Source organism: Meles meles, chromosome 13 (assembly GCF_922984935.1).
Source record: "Meles meles chromosome 13, mMelMel3.1 paternal haplotype, whole genome shotgun sequence".
NCBI lineage: Eukaryota > Metazoa > Chordata > Mammalia > Carnivora > Mustelidae > Meles > Meles meles.
Genome location: NC_060078.1, coordinates 45,548,571 through 45,566,162, shown reverse-complemented (window position 1 = coordinate 45,566,162; position 17,592 = coordinate 45,548,571). Strand labels below are relative to the sequence as shown.

At 48.4% G+C, this 17,592-nt stretch overlaps 1 protein-coding gene and 1 non-coding gene across 2 annotated transcripts; both read right to left on the bottom strand.

Annotated features, from left to right (window-relative positions):
- Positions 1-1,049: 1,049 nt before the first annotated feature.
- On the bottom strand, positions 1,050-1,152 carry LOC123955878. The gene has a single exon (XR_006821419.1). It is a non-coding gene; the product is annotated as a U6 spliceosomal RNA (small nuclear RNA).
- Positions 1,153-8,162: 7,010 nt separating this feature from the next.
- On the bottom strand, positions 8,163-16,316 carry ZNF488 (zinc finger protein 488). Its single transcript, XM_046026591.1, has 3 exons — positions 16,290-16,316; positions 15,881-16,077; positions 8,163-9,783 (listed from the first exon to the last, which is right to left on the bottom strand). The coding sequence occupies exons 1-3, from the start codon at positions 16,314-16,316 to the stop codon at positions 8,652-8,654; spliced, it is 1,356 nt and encodes a 451-aa protein (XP_045882547.1). The 3' UTR covers positions 8,163-8,651.
- Between the last annotated feature and the right edge of the window lie 1,276 nt (positions 16,317-17,592).

Sequence of the window (17,592 nt, the reverse complement as noted above, 5' to 3'; positions counted from 1 at the left end):
ACCTTACTCTGCTGGGAATCACCAGGGACCCTAAAGTAAGACACTTCCAGGACCCTGCCCAAAGTCATGGTAGGGATGAAGCTGGAATAGTGGGGACATCCACAGCCCCCAGAACCCATGCTCTCAGAACCCATGCTCCAAGATGTTTAATGAGGATGAAGTCCTCGTGTCATCTGGGCTTGCTGTCTGGTGAGTCCAGCATGGAGCTGCCATGGGTGACGTCCCCCATGGCACTAAGCTGACTTCACTACACAACCCTAAACTCACAGCCCCCTACCCAGTTCCCAGAGAGCTGTGGAGTCTGAGCACACCCGTGGGTCACCACCAATATCTAGGGACATGGCCACCTGGAAAACCTTGAGCCAACCCTGTCTAAATAGGAAAATTCTGATGGAAGGCACTCCAGTTCCTTTTCCTTCTGCTAAATTCAAATAAGGTTAAGTGCATGATTGAACGTTAGCAGGAGCATGGATACGGGGATCTCACCCTTTTCTTCATTAGACCTATTAATATCCGGGCAGATGTGTGACACCCCTACATGCTTATATTCTAGGGGTTCTCTCTCCTCCCTCCTCCTTCCCACCCCTCCCCACACACAGCTATCTAGGACCACCTAAATCAAACAATGGTTCCTCTAGGTGGTAGAATCAGGGGTAATATTTTAATGAGTATGTCTTTATACTTTTCTTTTTCTCTTAAATCCTTATAATTAAGCATAGATCATAATTTTCAAACGTAGCAGTCATTATTCCAAAAATGAAATAAATAAAACAAATTATATCTTGAGTCACTAACCACGCCTTAGTGATCACTAATAATTGCTTATTTTTTTCCATGGGTTTTCCTATGACGTCATTTGGATTTCCTTGATTTACACAACTGACATTTATTGACAGTTGATTTTGTTTAAGGTGTCAGGCTAGGTGCTGGGGGTCTGCCAACAGCACACATCTCCATGGGTCTTAAATAGGGAAAGGGGTGGAGTAGCTCTTAGGGTAGATGACATAAATAGTTCTCTTCCGAGCCTCACAGTGCACGGACAACCATTTCTTTTAATGGAATACATCACATATTTGCATGTCATCCTTGCACAGGGGCCATGCTAATCTCTGTACCTTGTGATTTGTGTGTATGTGCTGTCGAAGCGAGCACTGGACAACCATTCTTACCATTTCTGCAGGAGTCAGCTGACACTCAGTGAAGCTCAATAACTCACAGGAGGTCACATGGGTAGCACAATGGACATGTGTCCTCCGTTAGGCCACACAACATATGCACCCCCTTTGAATGTTCAGAGAATCGCTCCCCATATGAACATGTGGGAAACAGACTCACTAATAGCAGCAGTGAGGTGTTTGGGAGCCCAGGTTCCCAGGTTCAAGACAGGTTCCATCTTGAAACTGTCCTGGGGGAAAGGCAGGCCAGCCACTTCCTAGCTGTGTAACCCTGGCCAACTTGCTTCACTTCTCTGGGCCTCGGTTTTCTCATCTGTACAATGAGAGGCATAATAGCACCTTGGGGGCTATGAAGATGAAATGAACCAATCCAGGGTCCAACCAATGCCATCTAACACCACTTCCCCACCATCAAGCCAAACACAGCAGAAGTTCACTTTCCCAGCTCCCTGACCAGCAGGGTATAGGTACGAGGTCTTTCCTGGGCCAATCAGAGTGGTTCCTATGCAGAATATTCCATCAGTCTAAGCAAGTTGAATGTTTAAGCAAGGGAGAGTTGGTCAGCAGCTGTGGCCAGATGCCCAGTGTGCAGGGCAGAGGAGTTATGTCCTCACTCAGCAGGAGTGAGAGCAACGTTTTCCAGAGGCGGTCCCCTGCCTGACCATGGCTGAGGTCTTGCTGAGTAGTTCATTTTTTCTGTCCATTGTCCACCCTGAGCCCTCAGCATGCCTCTCCAAAACTGGGTGAGGGCCAGGCTCCTCTCAAGACCTCTTTTTCTGCTTCTATCAACCACAGAGGTTTTTTTGTTTTTTTTTTTTGTTTGTTTTTTTTTTACACAACAAACTGCACTGTATGGTGAAGCTGGGCTAGGGGATAGGTGAGCTTTGACCCCCACATCTGCCTGGCTCCAAAGACCCTGCTGTTTCTACCATATCATGAAGAGGCCCTGGGCCTGGTCTGGGAAGAGGGACTAAAGTGGGAGAAGTGGACCAAAAGGGTCCTGTTCAGACCAAAGAGAAAGCGTCCGTGTTCCTGAGCCAGTTTTCTTCATTGTTACCCTCTTGGAGACAGAAGACTGGAGAAATAGGAAAAGGAAAACAAAATCCCACTAGGCCTCTCTTCCAGTGGGAGAGCTACGTGATCCACAGCTGCCTAGGAGCCTCTGCTCCAAAAGACTACGGGCCTCTTGAGCTCTTGATGTCCCAGTATGAGCTCATCACCTCTACCTTCTCTCATCTTTCTTGGCTAAGGCCTGCTCCTGTCCCCAAGACCCTGTCTTGTGCACAGCCACACCTCCCTCCTGACATTAGGGCAGAGATCTGAGAACTAACCCAAACTGCCTCCTCTCTACCCCCACCCCACTGTGTCCACACAGTCACCAGGATGATGAGTTGTCTGAGTTAATAGCACTCTGCCTTGGGCCCACCTGCCATTCCCTCTCCCTTGTTTTGGGGCCCTGGCTTGGTTCTTAAATCTCCACCACAGACTCCTACCCCCATTTCTGTGGCTCAGCTTGCGGTCAGGGCTATAGCTCTGACATGCAACCTTCTCAGATTTCCCCCTGTTTGAGGACCAACCGCCACCAAGGCACCCACCGACCTGCAGTGAGAAGGGCTGGGCCAACCTGTCCTCCCCATTTCCCAAGGTAACCCCAGCCCACAGACAGGCTGGACCTTCACCATCCGGATCCTTGCTGGAGACTTGTCTGAAGCCTCCAGTCCAGCAGGAGCCAGGGACCACACTGGAGCATCAGAGTGAAGGACCCCAGCCATTTTTCCTCTTGCCCTCCTGCTTGCTATGTCTCTGCATCTCCCCACAGAGCCCAACACAGCCAATGGCCACGTTTGCATGTCAGTGAGGGTTTTGGTTATCCACACACCTTTATTTATCTTTTTATTGTATTATGTTCGTCACCATACAGCACATCATTAGTTTTTGATGTAATTAGTGTTCCATGATTCATTGCTTGCATGTAACACCTTTAATGCAATGAGAGGACATGGCTCAGAAAAAAACACTTGTGGGCCAAGAAACTTGCCTCGGAGATCCCCACTGGAGGGCGCCCATCTCTTGCCTTCTCAGTCCTATAGGATTAGCCGCCACCTGGCCTGAGGACCTCCTTGCTGATGAGGACAGCTGGCAGTGAAAATAGCTTGCTAATCCAAGCAGCTTAGAATCGCAAGGGTATCAGAGGCCACTGGCTTCCTCTCTCCCGCCCCCAGGAAAATACTAGACAGCCAGGGAAGAAAAGGTTAAATTTAAGGAAGCCCAGTCCTCCTCCCTGAATGTACTGCCTTCCAACCCCCATTCAAAATTGGTTTCTGGAAATTCTCTCTTGAGAAGTGGCACAAATCAAAACACCGTGGAGAATAATTTATTTTGAAAAACAAAACATTTTTCTATGGGATTTATCTCTTACTATATGATATTTAGTTCTTTTTCATGACTTCTACTACAAAAAACAAAAACAAAGTTAAGCATTAACCAGGGTATATAAAATTCCCTCTGAAGACAAGTGGACTGCAGGGAAGGCACGCTGCCTCCAGGAGGCGCCAGCACCTTTCAAGAAAAGGGAAGATGTCTGGTTCACCTTAGAACAGCTAGTGAGTGTCCTCAGCTCCTTGTGGGAGGTTCTCTTCTTCTGCCCAGAAGAATAGGGCAGTTTGTGTGAGGTTAGCAGGACTGGGCCCAGCACCCAGCCTCTTCCAAGTCTGGATACATAATAGTCAGGGGTCTCCAGCTGGCTGTTCCTCTCCCTCCCCATCACCACCACCACAAATGGGCTTCCTTAAGTCCATGTTATTCTGGCCATCAGTTTTCAAAAACCAAATGAATCACTAATTTCACATATAGCACTTATTTCTAGCCTTTCTTGAGGCCTGCATTCACCCTGGCACTGAAGAGCTTTCCTTCACCCAGGACACAGGAATTCTAGGTGTCAGACCCACCCTTCCTCTTCTTCCCTCCCCTTGCCTTAGCCCAGGGGACGTCACTCATGTTCATTAATCTAATTATAGAGTCATTTGAGTAGGTTACCCTGTCTTTATAATCTAAGATTCAGGAACTGGCCAGAAGTTGAAATCTAGGATCCCAGCCTTGTTAAGGTTTTACTTCTTCTCCAGATAAAAGCAGGGAGGTATAAAGCGGATTTTGGTTACAGCTAAGAACTAAAGTCGACCTGAATTCAGAATTCCTGATTAGCACATTTTGTGCTGATTCTTAACTGAATAGCTGTTTCTTGGAAGATTAAGATATACATTGCCATTGTCCCAACCACTAGAAGTTATTTTCCATCGCCTCTTCCAAGAAATTAGCCAAACCTTTCTGTTCATTGACTCGGTGGTTTCTGTGTGACATCAGTAATGACAACATGGCCAGAAAAGAGTCAAACCCCAAGATCCTGGAAGAGGGGAGGAATCTGAACACATTGGAGGACAGGGACAAAGATACCAGTGCCCCATGGGGAGACCATGCGACACTCAGGGAGGCCACCTTCCTAGGTGGGGCACACTGGGGGAACTTTCTGTGAACTTGAAAGACAGGGGAGGAATTTGAAAATGACAGACTGCATATCTTACCAGAACCACAGGATCGGGATGCAAAGCAGTTTAAATTAGATATAGAGAATTTAAGGAATGTGGTCATTCTTACCCCAGACTTAAAGAAAAAAGTTCTCATCTGCTGATGTGATGTTTTGTGGCAACATCACCAGCCAACTCTTAACTAGTATGGAAGGTGGCAGAGGGAGCTTAAACAAAGTCATGATTCAGAGTGACTACTCTGGAAGGGCAGGAGAGAAGAAGGGATGAGAAAGGATTTGACTGCCAAAGGGACTTTGGGAACCCAGCCTGGTTACAAGTAGGAGCTGCCACAGTCATAAACTGTAAGCCATCATTTCCACAAGTCATTTTGGAGTTTGTCAATTTCAATGGCTGCAAAGCAACTTGCGTGTCCATTACTTTTTATTAAAACAGACTACATCTTAGAAAGTTGGGGGAAGATGTTCCATTATGTTTCTTCATAACTTTTATTTGGTTAGCTTTAATATTTTTCAAAATGCCTCCCTTGCTTTAAAATAATGGGGTCACTGTTAATAGTAATTCTACGTGTGGCTATAGCCAATGTGCTTAGAGGCATGCGGTCAGGTCCCAGAAGATGCCCAGGCTGACATTTCAGGGGTCCCAGGCTTGACCTCCCCACTGCTTACCCTGCCTCACTTTGCAGGTGTGCTCATCAGTGGACCTCAGTGCTCACTGCTGTAAAGCGAGAGGATGCAGGAGAGCTCTAGAGTTCCTTTCCATTCCAAATTTCGACTCTGCCTTAGTGTAGTGCACTTGTGCCTTTCAAAGTGATTTCACAGAAATATGGCCCAATCCAATAAGCCAGAAGCGGACAGCAGTGCACATAATCTGACAGATGTCAAAACACTTTTGAGCAGCTGATTCCAGGTTTGTCAAGGGTGAGACTGGAATCAGGCATCTCATTCATTCATTCAACAAATGTCTGTTGAACATCTACTACATTCCTACATTGTTCTTCCGGCTGCAGATACAAAAGTGAACAAAGCCAAGAATCCCTTGTGGAGCTTATGTTCCAGTAATGGGAGAGACAATGTAAATAAGACAAATCAGTAAACTCATGTTAGCATACAAGATAATAGAAAAGTGTTCAAGGAAAGGGTGATAGGAAATGTGGGCGTGTATGCAGGGTGCAAGGTGAAATTTTAGAAGGGGTTAGTACCTGACCCTTAATCCTATTGGTAAACCATCCGTGATGCCACGTAACCACATGCTGAGCAGACCCATGGCAGGCTGGGAAGGTTGTGAGCTCAGAACTCGGTGGTCCTGGGACTGTATTCTTGCACCATTTCTCCTGAACCTATGATCTTAGAAAAGACGCTTAACCTCTGGGAGCTTAGTTTCTTCTGCAGTAATATGGGAATTAAAGACCTACCTCCCACGTGTGTCATGCAGATTCAATGATGTATGTCCCTGAATCATGGGGAGCCTCAGGTTCACACTCCAGGGGGCGCCCTTTCCTTACCCACATGGGATGGCGGAGGAAGGAGGCTCCCCGAAGCTTCAGCCCCCTTCTGTGGGGGCAAGGAACCATCCTACAGAACGTCCCTTGTTTCTCTCAGGGAAGGGAGCCTGCAAGAATGGAGGTGCTCCGTTGGTGCCCTCAGGGAGCACCGCTGGCTCCTTCCAGATGCGGAGACTCCTCCAGAAGGTCCTCTCCTCTCCTCCAGCCCAGCCTTCCCCCTGCAGCCACAGGATTCCTCAAAGTGCCTCTCAGAGCCAGCAGTCCTGTGCTCTGGGCCAAACTCCTGTCCTTGGAGGCCTTTCTCCATTTCCATTTCACTCGGTTCTCACACAGACCTTGTAGCATCCTAGAGCATCTGTAGCTATGGTGCCCCCACCCTCAACCCTCTCCATCACTGTCCATCTAAACCTCCAGCACCTGCTGAACTTCCACGATCTGCTCTTTCCCCCACTCCTCAGGAGCCTCTGGGAGCCCTGCCCTCCCTCCCCTCCCACAAGTCTGGTGTGGGCCTGCTCCCATGTGCCCGGCACCTCACACAGACCTCTGCTTGGCATCTGTCACGCCATACGCTAGGTTGCAGACCCTGAACAAGGACTATGGGCCAAATTCAGGGGTGTCCCCCGGGGACTGGCACCGAGTATGACACAGCAGGTGTGCTTGGGGAGGTCAATAAATGAGTGAATAAATGGCTGGCTCTGGGTGGAGAATAGAGGCATGTGTAGGTGGAAGGAGAGGGGAGAGAGAGTCAAGGGGATGGGGGTCGGGTGGGCCAGGTCGGACCAGCTGCTGCCTGCACCAGGTGGGCACATGGAAAGAGAGAGAAAAGGTCAGGTTTAGGGGCTGTGTGGGTGGATCACTGGCCGCTGAGATGCCCCAGCAGCAATTTCCCAACCACAGCCTGAGCTCTGCACGGGTGGCCCACCAGAGGGTTGAAAATTGCCGATCAAATGAACATGTCCTCAAAGGGAAGTGGAAACCAGTCAAAAGAACTCACTGACTCAAAAGAACTCCCAGCTCATGGCCTCACACACAGACTGGCCTGAGTTACATCAGAGTTTAGGACCTGAGGGTTACAAGGACAAAGGCAGATACACAGAACAGTTACCGAGAGAAACACAACATGCAGTAGGTTCTGGTAGCCAGAGCTTTCTTAATTCCCACAAGGTTTTAAGCCTAAACTGTTGTACATGATCACTTACTGAGAGCTAAGAGGTGTGTGGGTCTGAATTCACATATTTAGAATGTGAAGAACCATGGAGCAAGTGTTGGTTGAGTTACTGGTCCCAATTCTTCATGCCCTTGCAGTAGGATTTCACATCTGCCCCCTCATCATGGCTTCACTGTGGGCAGCACGCACATATCACCCATTTACTTTGGGCTTGGCCATTGACTTGCTTTGGCTGAGAGGATGTACGTAGAAGTGACCCAAGGGATGCCGGGATGGCTCAGGCAATGGTCAAACATCTGACTCTTGGTTTCAGCTCAGGTCTTGATCTCAGGGTCTTGAGATCCAGTCCCATGTCCACCTCCATGCTGAGCATGGAACCTGTTTAAGATTTTCTCTCTCTCTCTGCCCCTCCCTCCATATTCTCGCATTCTCTCTCTCTCTCTCTCTCAAAAAAAAAAAAAAAGTGACTCAAGCAGAGACTTGAGATGTGCTTCTGTATTTGGATTTTCCTTCTTGGGCTCTTGGCATAAACATGAGAGAAGTATTACCTGGGAAGCCCATCAGTACTAGAGTAAAAGATAAGAACTTAGAGATGATTTGTGACCGGGAGCCAAGCCCAGCCAAGTCCAACTCTACCCTGCCAACCCATAGACCCTCAAGTGAGAAATAGATGCTTTGAGTAGTTTGCCAAGGAGATTTTGTTATTTAACAACAGCTGACTGATCTGGACAATAATAAATATCATTTACTCAGTGATCACACTGTGCCAAGTGTCATGCAAGCTATTTCCACACACCTTCCCACATAATCCTGACAACATCCCTAAGACACAGGTGTTCACCCTCTGCATTCACAGAGAAGAATACTGAGGCTTTAACTCAGTTAAAGCAGTGTGTCCAAGGTCAGGGCTAATATGCGAAAGCTTTGAATCCAGGTTTGTCTGCTTCCAAAGCCCAAACTTGCCTCCACATGGAACAAACAGAAAGGTGACAGGAGCAGGACCTCCATGTCGTGCCTCACAGTCCCGATGCCCTAGGTTTACAAAGCATATCATTTTATTGTATGACTTTATTTCGATCAAAACACATCAGAGCTGAGGACTCTCTTTTTCAAATGATGACCAAGCTGTTCGTCTACACACTCCAATGCAGACGGTCCTGCAGACAAGTCTGACCAGCCTTTCCAAAGGAAACACCCGTGAGCCATCTCCGGTTCCTTGCCAAAGCTTAGAAGCTGCATCTACACATTTGCTCCACAGTCACCGGCTAACTGTGAGAAGTCATGTGCCGAGACAGGTGGTGGCGCTCCCGGAAGTATTCATGGCAAATGGGACATGTGAGGGCCTCTTCTCTCAGCTTCTTAGAATGTAGGTCAGGCCCTGCATACTCCTTTTTGTGGTGGGACCGCATGTGAAAGACCAGGTCAGAGGTCAGGCGAAAGGACAGGTTGCACTTTGCGCACCAGTTCTGGGTGGACAGGCCCAGGGATGTGAACGTGGGTGGCAGCAGAGCCCAAGAGGCAGGGGAGGAGGACGATGAGGGCATGGGCATCTGGCCCGTGGCATGCTTTCGCCACAGTGTGGGGGCACCCACTAAAGCACTACAGACAGGAGTATTTTGTGGCAACATTTGCAGGTGCCATAAATCACCCACCAAAAACTTAGAATTTGAAACTTGACCCCAACAAGGGACATCTACTGTGTTGATGAGTCCCAACAACTCCCCAAGGACATCTGCCGGTCCGCCTGCCTGGAATATAGAGGTTGGCCCTGGTCTCCCTGTGGGACACCTGGCTGGTTTGCTGAAAGCACTTCTCTGCTCCCCTCGGGCTCCACTGGGCCACACAGAGAAGACTTTGCTGCCAGCTCGATCCCTAGGGATGTCCTGGGTCAGCTGCTGGGGACCACGCTGAACTGTGGGGTTATCATGCTCCCTCTCCTCGGCCAGCGCACCCACCAGCCTCTTTTTGAGCTGAGGCACCTCCGTGAAGGCGCTCTGCCCCTGTTCCCAGCACACTTTCTGCGATGTTGGCCTTCCCAGTCTGAGTTTGTCTGGGGTGGCTGATGGCACCAGCTCAGCACAGGACTCATGCTGGCCCCCACTGCCCGGGGCAGCCTCAGAGCCCAGGTGGTTGGTTTTCTCCAGCAGCACTGGCTTGCAACCCTTGACCTGGTCAGCTTCACTAAGCCGCCATCTGTTTTCAGCTGAAGAGCTCCACACAGCACCCTTCCCAGCAGCCATGTTCACCAGCAGGGTGTGAGCCGGCTGAAGAAGGTGGAGGCCCCAAAAGCTGTCGGTCTTCAGGGGTGCTGGTGTTCTGGAGGGCTTGACCCAGGGAGGAGCCCTGAGACCGGAGAGCTCCCCTTGGCTGCACCAGCCACGCTTGGACCACAGGACTCTGCACAGAGAGGAAGCGACAGCAGTGAGACATGCGCTCTTCATCTTTGCCGTGTGCGTCCAAAGAAGCAGGTGCAGGCGCCCACCCTGACTCAGAGCGCTGTGCCACCCGCTTTCACCTCCAGGACTCCCTCAGGGAGGAAGGACCACACCATGGGCCCTGCCCCCCAGGGACCGGGCTCAGCACTGCCCCTGCACCTGCCAGCATCCAAGCAGCAGCTGCTGTGTTCGCACAGCACACAAGGTGTCAACTGCCAGGCACTTCTGACCCAGCTGACAAATCTAATGTGTCTACACCCTGATTTATGAAAAGCTTTCCATTTTTTAGAGCAGTCTTGCTGCTCAGTGTGTCCATTTTCCTTCCACCAGACGTGGCAGGACACTGAGCACCTGGGAATGGAGCTCCTGCAGCACACACGGCCAGAGGGTAAAGGCTGAACAATAAAATGCCCAGGCATGCCAGTATGGGTCTGGTCCCCGATCCCACTCTTGGGGGACAGCCACCTCTTCTCCACCTGGCCCTGGCCCTGGAGAAAGCGTGGGTCTACCCCATATCCACTTGCCAGGGTGCCCACACTTGGTTCTCCTCAGACATTAATCCATTTCCTTCTCCTCTGCTCACCTTTCAGCTGTCCTCTTGGGCCAGCCTGCTGGGCCTACTCAGGCAGACCAGCCTCCACTTTGCCCTGGAGTTGCTCAAGGCTTGGAGGAAAGTCACTCATGGCCATGAAGACAAGAGAGGACCATCAGCCCTGCTGGGGAGTCTTTCCTCCCTGCCCTTCCCTAATCAACTCCACCAGCCAGTTCTTGAAGCTAGAACACCCATCTTCAAGCATCCCCCCGACTGGTGAGTGGCCCTGGCTGAACTAGACTCACATGCGCACACACACACACACACACACACACACACTCAAAGACACATACACTCAGAGAAACACACACATATACGCACATACATACACTGACCTGTACACACTCAGACATACACATACACTCACACACACACTTACACTCGCACTTATATAGTCATACACACACACACACACACACACACACACACACACATTCCCCCCAATCCATCTCTCTTTCTCCCTCCAGATATGCCTCAGACAGCCCTCCAGATGACAATTTAGAGTGACATGATGTCTTTCCCAAGCCTGGGCAGGCACCCATGCTGCTGTCCTCCGGGCTGGGCTGCACCCTGCACCCCTCTGCAGACAGGCCCACTGGGCTGCCTTCTCAGCTTGGGCAACCTCGGCCAACCGCAGCCATGTAGACCCAATCATCAGAAATGCCCAGAGTGCCCTAAGCCACAGACATGACAACTCTGCTTTCAGCATTCAGATTTGGAACATGGGATCTTACTGCGGAATGAAATATTTACAGCGAGGGATGTTCATCATGTAAACATAGCAGTGACTGTTTCTTGAGTATGTAGGTGAACACATGCCAGAGACACCAGAGGCTTCATACACCTTATTACATGGAATTTTCACCATAACCACACGAGGGAAGCTGCATGATTCAACCCAAGTGCATTCATCTCCAACCTGCCAAATGCCACATTGCTGAGTGCAGTGCTGCCTTCCAGCTTCCTGAGACCACTGTGGGTCTGAATTCTGTCAATCACTGTATTAGATATCCATCCAATTTTATTATTCAAATCTTAATAATAATAATGGGACCAACAGGAGGAGGAGAAAGAAAAGGAGATAATATAAAATAATAATAATAATGATAATATTGAGGAGCAGAAGAAGAACAAAAGGAGGAGACGAGGGTACTGAACTGGCTGGGGACCTTTGGCATGACCAAGCTCCCTGAGGGTCACCTCTCTCTCATGCATCAGCCTTGCTGGGGTAAGGTTACTCAGCTAAGTACAAACAACGTCCTACAACACTGGTTGAGGCTCCATCTATCCTGTCCACTCTGTGACATTGCCAGATAGAAGACTCTCAAAGAGGAAAATGATGTGTGTCTGACGTGGCCTGTCCCCAGTGAGCCTGTGCCAGCTCCTGATGCTCATACCTTTGTGTCAAATGGCTCACAGGCCCTTGCCCAGGGTCAATATCAGACCCTGGGTCTCATCCAGCTCCAGGCTTCATGCACCTCTCCTGGGATCCACCTCTCAGATGACCTGTATAGAGGCATGATGTCATCTCTGGGGTCACATCATGCCCTGGCCGTGAGTTCTGGGTCAGGAGACCACATGCACAGCTGCTCATGCTGCCTTGCTGCTTGTTCCTTCTTCCTATGTGGACCTACCAATGCCCTTTGCAACTGGAGGATGGTTCTCTGCCAGACGTTCAAGTGAATCTATGCAGCCCTTGTTCTCCCTGCTCCCATGCAATATTAAGGGACCCTTTGCTGTCCCTCCACTCTTCTCAATAGCCTCAGTTCATTCTGTGCTCTCACCCCCTGACACGGTCTGCTCATCCTCATCAGTCTGTTGTGTGTGTCTTGAGAAGGGTTCTCTTGTCTTCCTTGGATTTTTTCAGTCTGAGCTTAGCAAGAAACCCCCTGAGCCACACAGACATCGTTCAGTACCACACCATGGTCTTCCATTGAAAGGACCTCGTTTTGATCCCAGAATCTCCAACATTTCTGAGCCCTTAGATCGTGGATTTATAAGTGATCTTCTTTGAAACCTTCTGAATCTGAGCTCCCCAAGTTGACATGGTGTCCAACTATATCCATCCTTCCCTACCATACAGGATACTTCTCCCTCAGGCTCTCAACCTTCTGGGCCACCAGTGAGGATTCCACTGATGAACACAAGAAGGGCTACATTCTCGAGAGATGAAGCCTCACCCACTTCACAGTGTTACAAGCACATACGTCCTTGTTTATTACCCATTTCCAGGGCACCGAGTGCAGACTCTGATCATTCTTTTACCTGGTCACATTCTGTTCATGCTATGCCCAGGCCATCCCATGCAATCATCAAACCACGTATCACACAGAGGATAAGTGCATGGGCTCTCACGTCAGATGCTGCGACCAAACTCAACTCTGCTCTTTCCAACCTGGTGACCACAGGTAAGCTGTTGATCCTCTCTCTGCATATCTTCTCAACCAAAAAAGACCCTTTCAAAAAAAGGATCACCTTGGGGCCTACTTCATCAGGTCGTTGGTAAATATTAGATGGATTAAGGTATCAGAAGTGTTAAAGAGCCTGGCTCATTAAATGTTAGGTAGCATTAATTTATTCATTATTATCACACTAGTGCAAAGGGTAAGAGTCAACTTCCTGGCTGCCTTTCCTCTCCTCATGTGCTCCCAGGAACCAGTGCACAGTAGTGGTCAATGAGTGACCAATGGCCTGCCTGTTTTCCCCCTTCCCCCTTCATTCATGTAAGAAAGAACTTTTAGTAAACAACTGGGTGACCTCCTTTTCCTGAGGTATCTGGAGGTACTCTCCAACCTCAGTCAGCTGACCAGTCTTCAGCCTTTCCAAGCTGCATCTCACTTAAAAACTGGATCTTATTCAGTGATACCATTTACACCACCAACTATGTCTTCCTCTGCCTGCCTTCCTCTTTAGCTAAAACAAACAAGAGCAGATAATATCTCCTGTGCTCTAATCCTTTCGTTTCCCTAGACCTTGGAGATGCTTCTCAGACCATTCTGGAAGGTGCCAGAAAATAATTATCTATCCACCTCTTCTACGTATGGATTGTGACGTCCTGGGTTTTCCTGAACAGGAAATACACATGCATCCGCCTAGCTCTGGAATCCTGAGAAAATTAAAAACTGGAGGGCTATCCAGGCTTTCCTGGAGGCTGGCTGATGATGCCACAGAGCTGGGAGAGATCTTTCCAGCCAATCCCTACAGGCTCTACGTCCAGCTCTTCCTATACCCCTTCAGCAACAATGCCTGCTGTGTTCAAGCAAAACCAAATACAGGATTCCCAGAATGTAGCCAGTCACCAGGTCCATAATATGTTCAGCTGGAGTCCTAACACAGTTTGGCCATGTAGACCAATGCCACTGACAATCTTCTGGGGAAAGTCTATGGCTTATATATCAAACTGCTCATCCAGACTTTACCTGATGCCAATAATAGCATCATCATCTACTAGAAAGGAGAGATACAGCCTACCAAAAGAAGGAAATGAAATTCAAGAGCATTGCAGCTCAACACAAAACCTTGAAAAAAATCATTTTATTGTAGTTATCTCTTTTTTAAAAAACTGAATGTCTAAAACAAGTAAATAAAACTTTATTTTTTTATTATGTTATGTTAGTCACCATACAGTATTATCTATTTTAAAGAAAAGTTGTCACTTCCTGGGTTTCTGAAAAAGAAATCTGCTAAGCAAAGCAGACATGATGGTTTTAAATCATTTGCAAAAGCATCCCTTCCATCCCACCTCTCCAGAGTTCTGATACATTGGAAGTCCACAGTACAATGACTTAAAAGTCAATTTGACTCTTCAGTGCAGAAAGCAACCCCCTGAATCAAAGTTCCATGCATATACTTAAGAATTTGTCCAATGTCCTTTGATTTAAAATGAAAAAATTCTTTCAATAAATACACTGCAATCCTCTTCCATCATGCTTCATTTTTGTTTGTGTGATTTATGTAAGGTCACATTTCCTTTTCCATAACAACTGAAAAGTCAAAGAAACTGAAAAATCATTAAAGTCATAATAAACCAAAAGGTAAAATTATTTTTTAAAAACCTGTGTTAGGTGGTAATTAATAGCTTTAAAAACAAACAAGTTTTTATGTGTGTGTGTGTGTATAGTGCATGTGTGTGTTTGAACATACAGCTATATGTCATAAAAATAACATAAAACAATGAAATCACATTTTTAACAAGAAGAAAAACATTGCTTTAATATACAATGCTTCTACTTTATTCTCCCCAAATGAATCAGGTTTGTTTTTCTAGATTTCTTCATTTAGTATGTGTCTAAGACAATCTTTGATATTAAAATGAGGATATTTTCAACTGCGGTCCTACCTAATGTACACAAAAACATTAATCTTAAATGTCACAATAGTTGCTATAAAATGCCTGTCTGATTCACCATAATTATGGAACTTAAATTCTGCACTTCAGCAGCACTGGCAAGTATCTGTTTTAGAAACATACAGTTAATTTCATATTTTAATTCTCAATGGTTTCACATGAAAAGCCCTGTCATCTCTACAAGTAAGCTCTGAATTCCACCCATTCCCTCCCTATCAACCTGGCCTTACACAATTTCCAAGGAAGGATGGTGTGGGCCCCAATGTCCCCTCGATGTTTCTGCATGATTTAGCTTCCTGGTGTGCTGTCTGTGCCTATTACTACAGGCAAATGTCAAGAAAACGATTCATTCAATGCCTTATCTCTAAAACCAACTATTTTCTTCCAGCTCACCCTAAACCTCACCCTAAATGTCAAGAAAACAATTCATTCAATGCCTTGTCTCTAAAACCAACTATTTTCTTCCAGCTCACCCTAAACCTCACCCTAAATTTATAACTAGATCATTTATGTATTTTTTTCCAAAACAGGCACTGAATGCCCAAATCTTTGGATAGAGTCTGTTAGAGAAAGGATCTGGAACAGAGGCACCATTATTACCCTAGTGCCCAGCGCAAGCTCCGGCTGAGTATAACAGAGCAACCCAGGATGAGAGGATGGGTGGATGGATAGATGGATGAATGAAAAGAACTGCAGCCTCAAAAGTCATCCTAGGAGAAAAAAAAAATCAAAAGACAAAATTTCTGGGGCGGTGGCGGGGGGGGGGGGGGGGGGAGGTGGCGGCGAAGGGAAAGACCAAGAGAGAGAAGGAAAAAGAGAAGGGGTAGGACAGGGAAAGTAGGTAATGAAGAGAAAGACAAGAAAAGTGAGATAGACGACGGAGAAAAACAGGAAGAGACAAGAAGACAAAAGACAGAGGCAGAAGGCAGGGACTGGGGGGCACCGGCAGAAAAAAGAGGGGGCGGTGAAGGACGCTGGCGCGGGAGGGGAGGAAAGAACCGGGCAGTCGAGGGCAGAACTGCTCACTACGCCCTGGGGAAAGGCCAGCAGAAGTGGGATGAAACGCACGCCCCCACGTCCACTCGCCGCCCGTCCCGGGGGCAGGACCGCGCGTCTCACCTCGGCTCTTCCGCGGCTCTGGGCGCTGGAGAGGCGCTGGCAGCCGCGACCGCTTCCAGGTCGGACCGCACTACACAGGAGTCAGAACCTGGCGGGCGAACCCCAGGGGGCCGACCGGACCCCGCCCTCCCGGGCTGCTCCCGCCTCCGGGGCGGGGCCTCGGGCAGCCCACCCCTACGGCCCCTTCCGGGAGGGGCCTGCGAATCGACGCAACCCGCTCAGAGGGGAGCCGCGTGCAGGCCCCCAGCGCTCGGCTCGACAAACCCCCGATTCACCTCCAGGAGTCTCGGCGTCCGCCCATGCCTCGCAGCAGCGGGGCTGAGGGGGAGCGTCCCGATGCGGGCCACCCACCGAGTGCCTTGGGAGGTGGCGCCTAGGCCACGGCGGAGCCGCCCCTGCCGCTGCTCACCCGCCCTAGACGCCGGGACTTCTCCATGGGGCCCGGGATCCCAGGCTGCGGCCCAGTTGTTAGTGCGGGGACCCCCCCCACACACACACACTTCTGGCGTCCGGGCAGTTCTTCCTCCTGCCCGCTGAGCCGCGGAGTCCACTGCATTTCTGCATGGCCGCGAGAATCTCCCAAACTTCCGTGGAACTGTCCCTGTGCCTCGGGGACTCCTCAGCGGGGGATGGCAGCACTGCGTCAGACCACGGTGAGTTCTGCGACCTCACAGAAAGCAAAGGTGTCCGGGAACCTAAGTACCCAGGAGGGTGGGACGGCCGCTGGGCGGCGGGAGGGAACGGCTTCTGAGGGGGGACATTCATGACAGGACTTGAATGAGCTCGTAGTGACAGGTGGGAAGAGATGGGTGAAGTGTGTCAGGTCTCCAGAATGGTTGCAATGGCAGCCAGACGTGAGGGTCCCATTGTTGGAGCGCAGAGGGAATGCAGAGCAGATTAGACCGAGGAAAGGAGAACCTTGACGGACTGGAAGAGAAAACAGCCCTGACTTCCTGCTCCTTCCTTCCTTCAGTCACTCAGTCAGTGTTCTGGATGCCCGTGGGGGCCAAGGGATGCAGGGACAGAAGGGGACAGGCTCTGTGCTTTATCCCAGGTTTTGGAGCATCTATTACACGAATAAGATTGTCAAGGAAAAAAAAATGTTTTATGGTAAATCTGAAGGGGGGGGAGCTGATTCAGAACATACATTAGAAGATCCACAAAGCAAAATTTTTCTTTTGGTGAATGTGGAAATGAGACATCAAATTCCTAATGTAAGTATTTATATAGCTTTAGTGAAAGAGAAGCTTAGAGGAAAATTTGTGGCCAAAGATGGTTATGTTATGGGGGGAAAATGGTGAAAATAAATGAGTTGATAATTAACCTAAAAATATTTGAAAAAGAATACTAAAATGAAACCCCAAGAAAATGAAAGGGAGAATATTTTAGAGAAAAAATAAACACCAAAAAATACTAAAGTACTCCATGCAGTACGTGCCCTCCCTATTACCCACCACCTGGTTCCTCTGGGTGTGATGCCAAAACAATGAACACTGTTATGCTGTAAATAAGCAAATAAACAAAAAAATAAATTAATTAATTAAAAAAATACTAAAGTAGTAAAACAAAGCCAAAAGTTATTTGATAATATTCTAATGAAATTGATTGTAAAATAAGACAATGCTTCTCAATGATGATGATGATGATGATTATAACCTCCCCCAGGAGCTTTTTAAATTTTTTTCCATATAGACCCCCATGAAATATTAGTA

Coding starts and splice junctions, on each gene's coding strand:
- ZNF488 (XM_046026591.1), bottom strand. CDS start 16,316: ATGGAGAAGTCCCGGCGTCTAGGGCGG. Junction 16,078..16,289: donor AGTCCCGGCGTCTAGGGCGG/GTGAGCAGCGGC, acceptor GTCGATTCGCAG/GCCCCTCCCGGAAGGGGCCG. Junction 9,784..15,880: donor AGAGCCGCGGAAGAGCCGAG/GTGAGACGCGCG, acceptor CTCTCTGTGCAG/AGTCCTGTGGTCCAAGCGTG.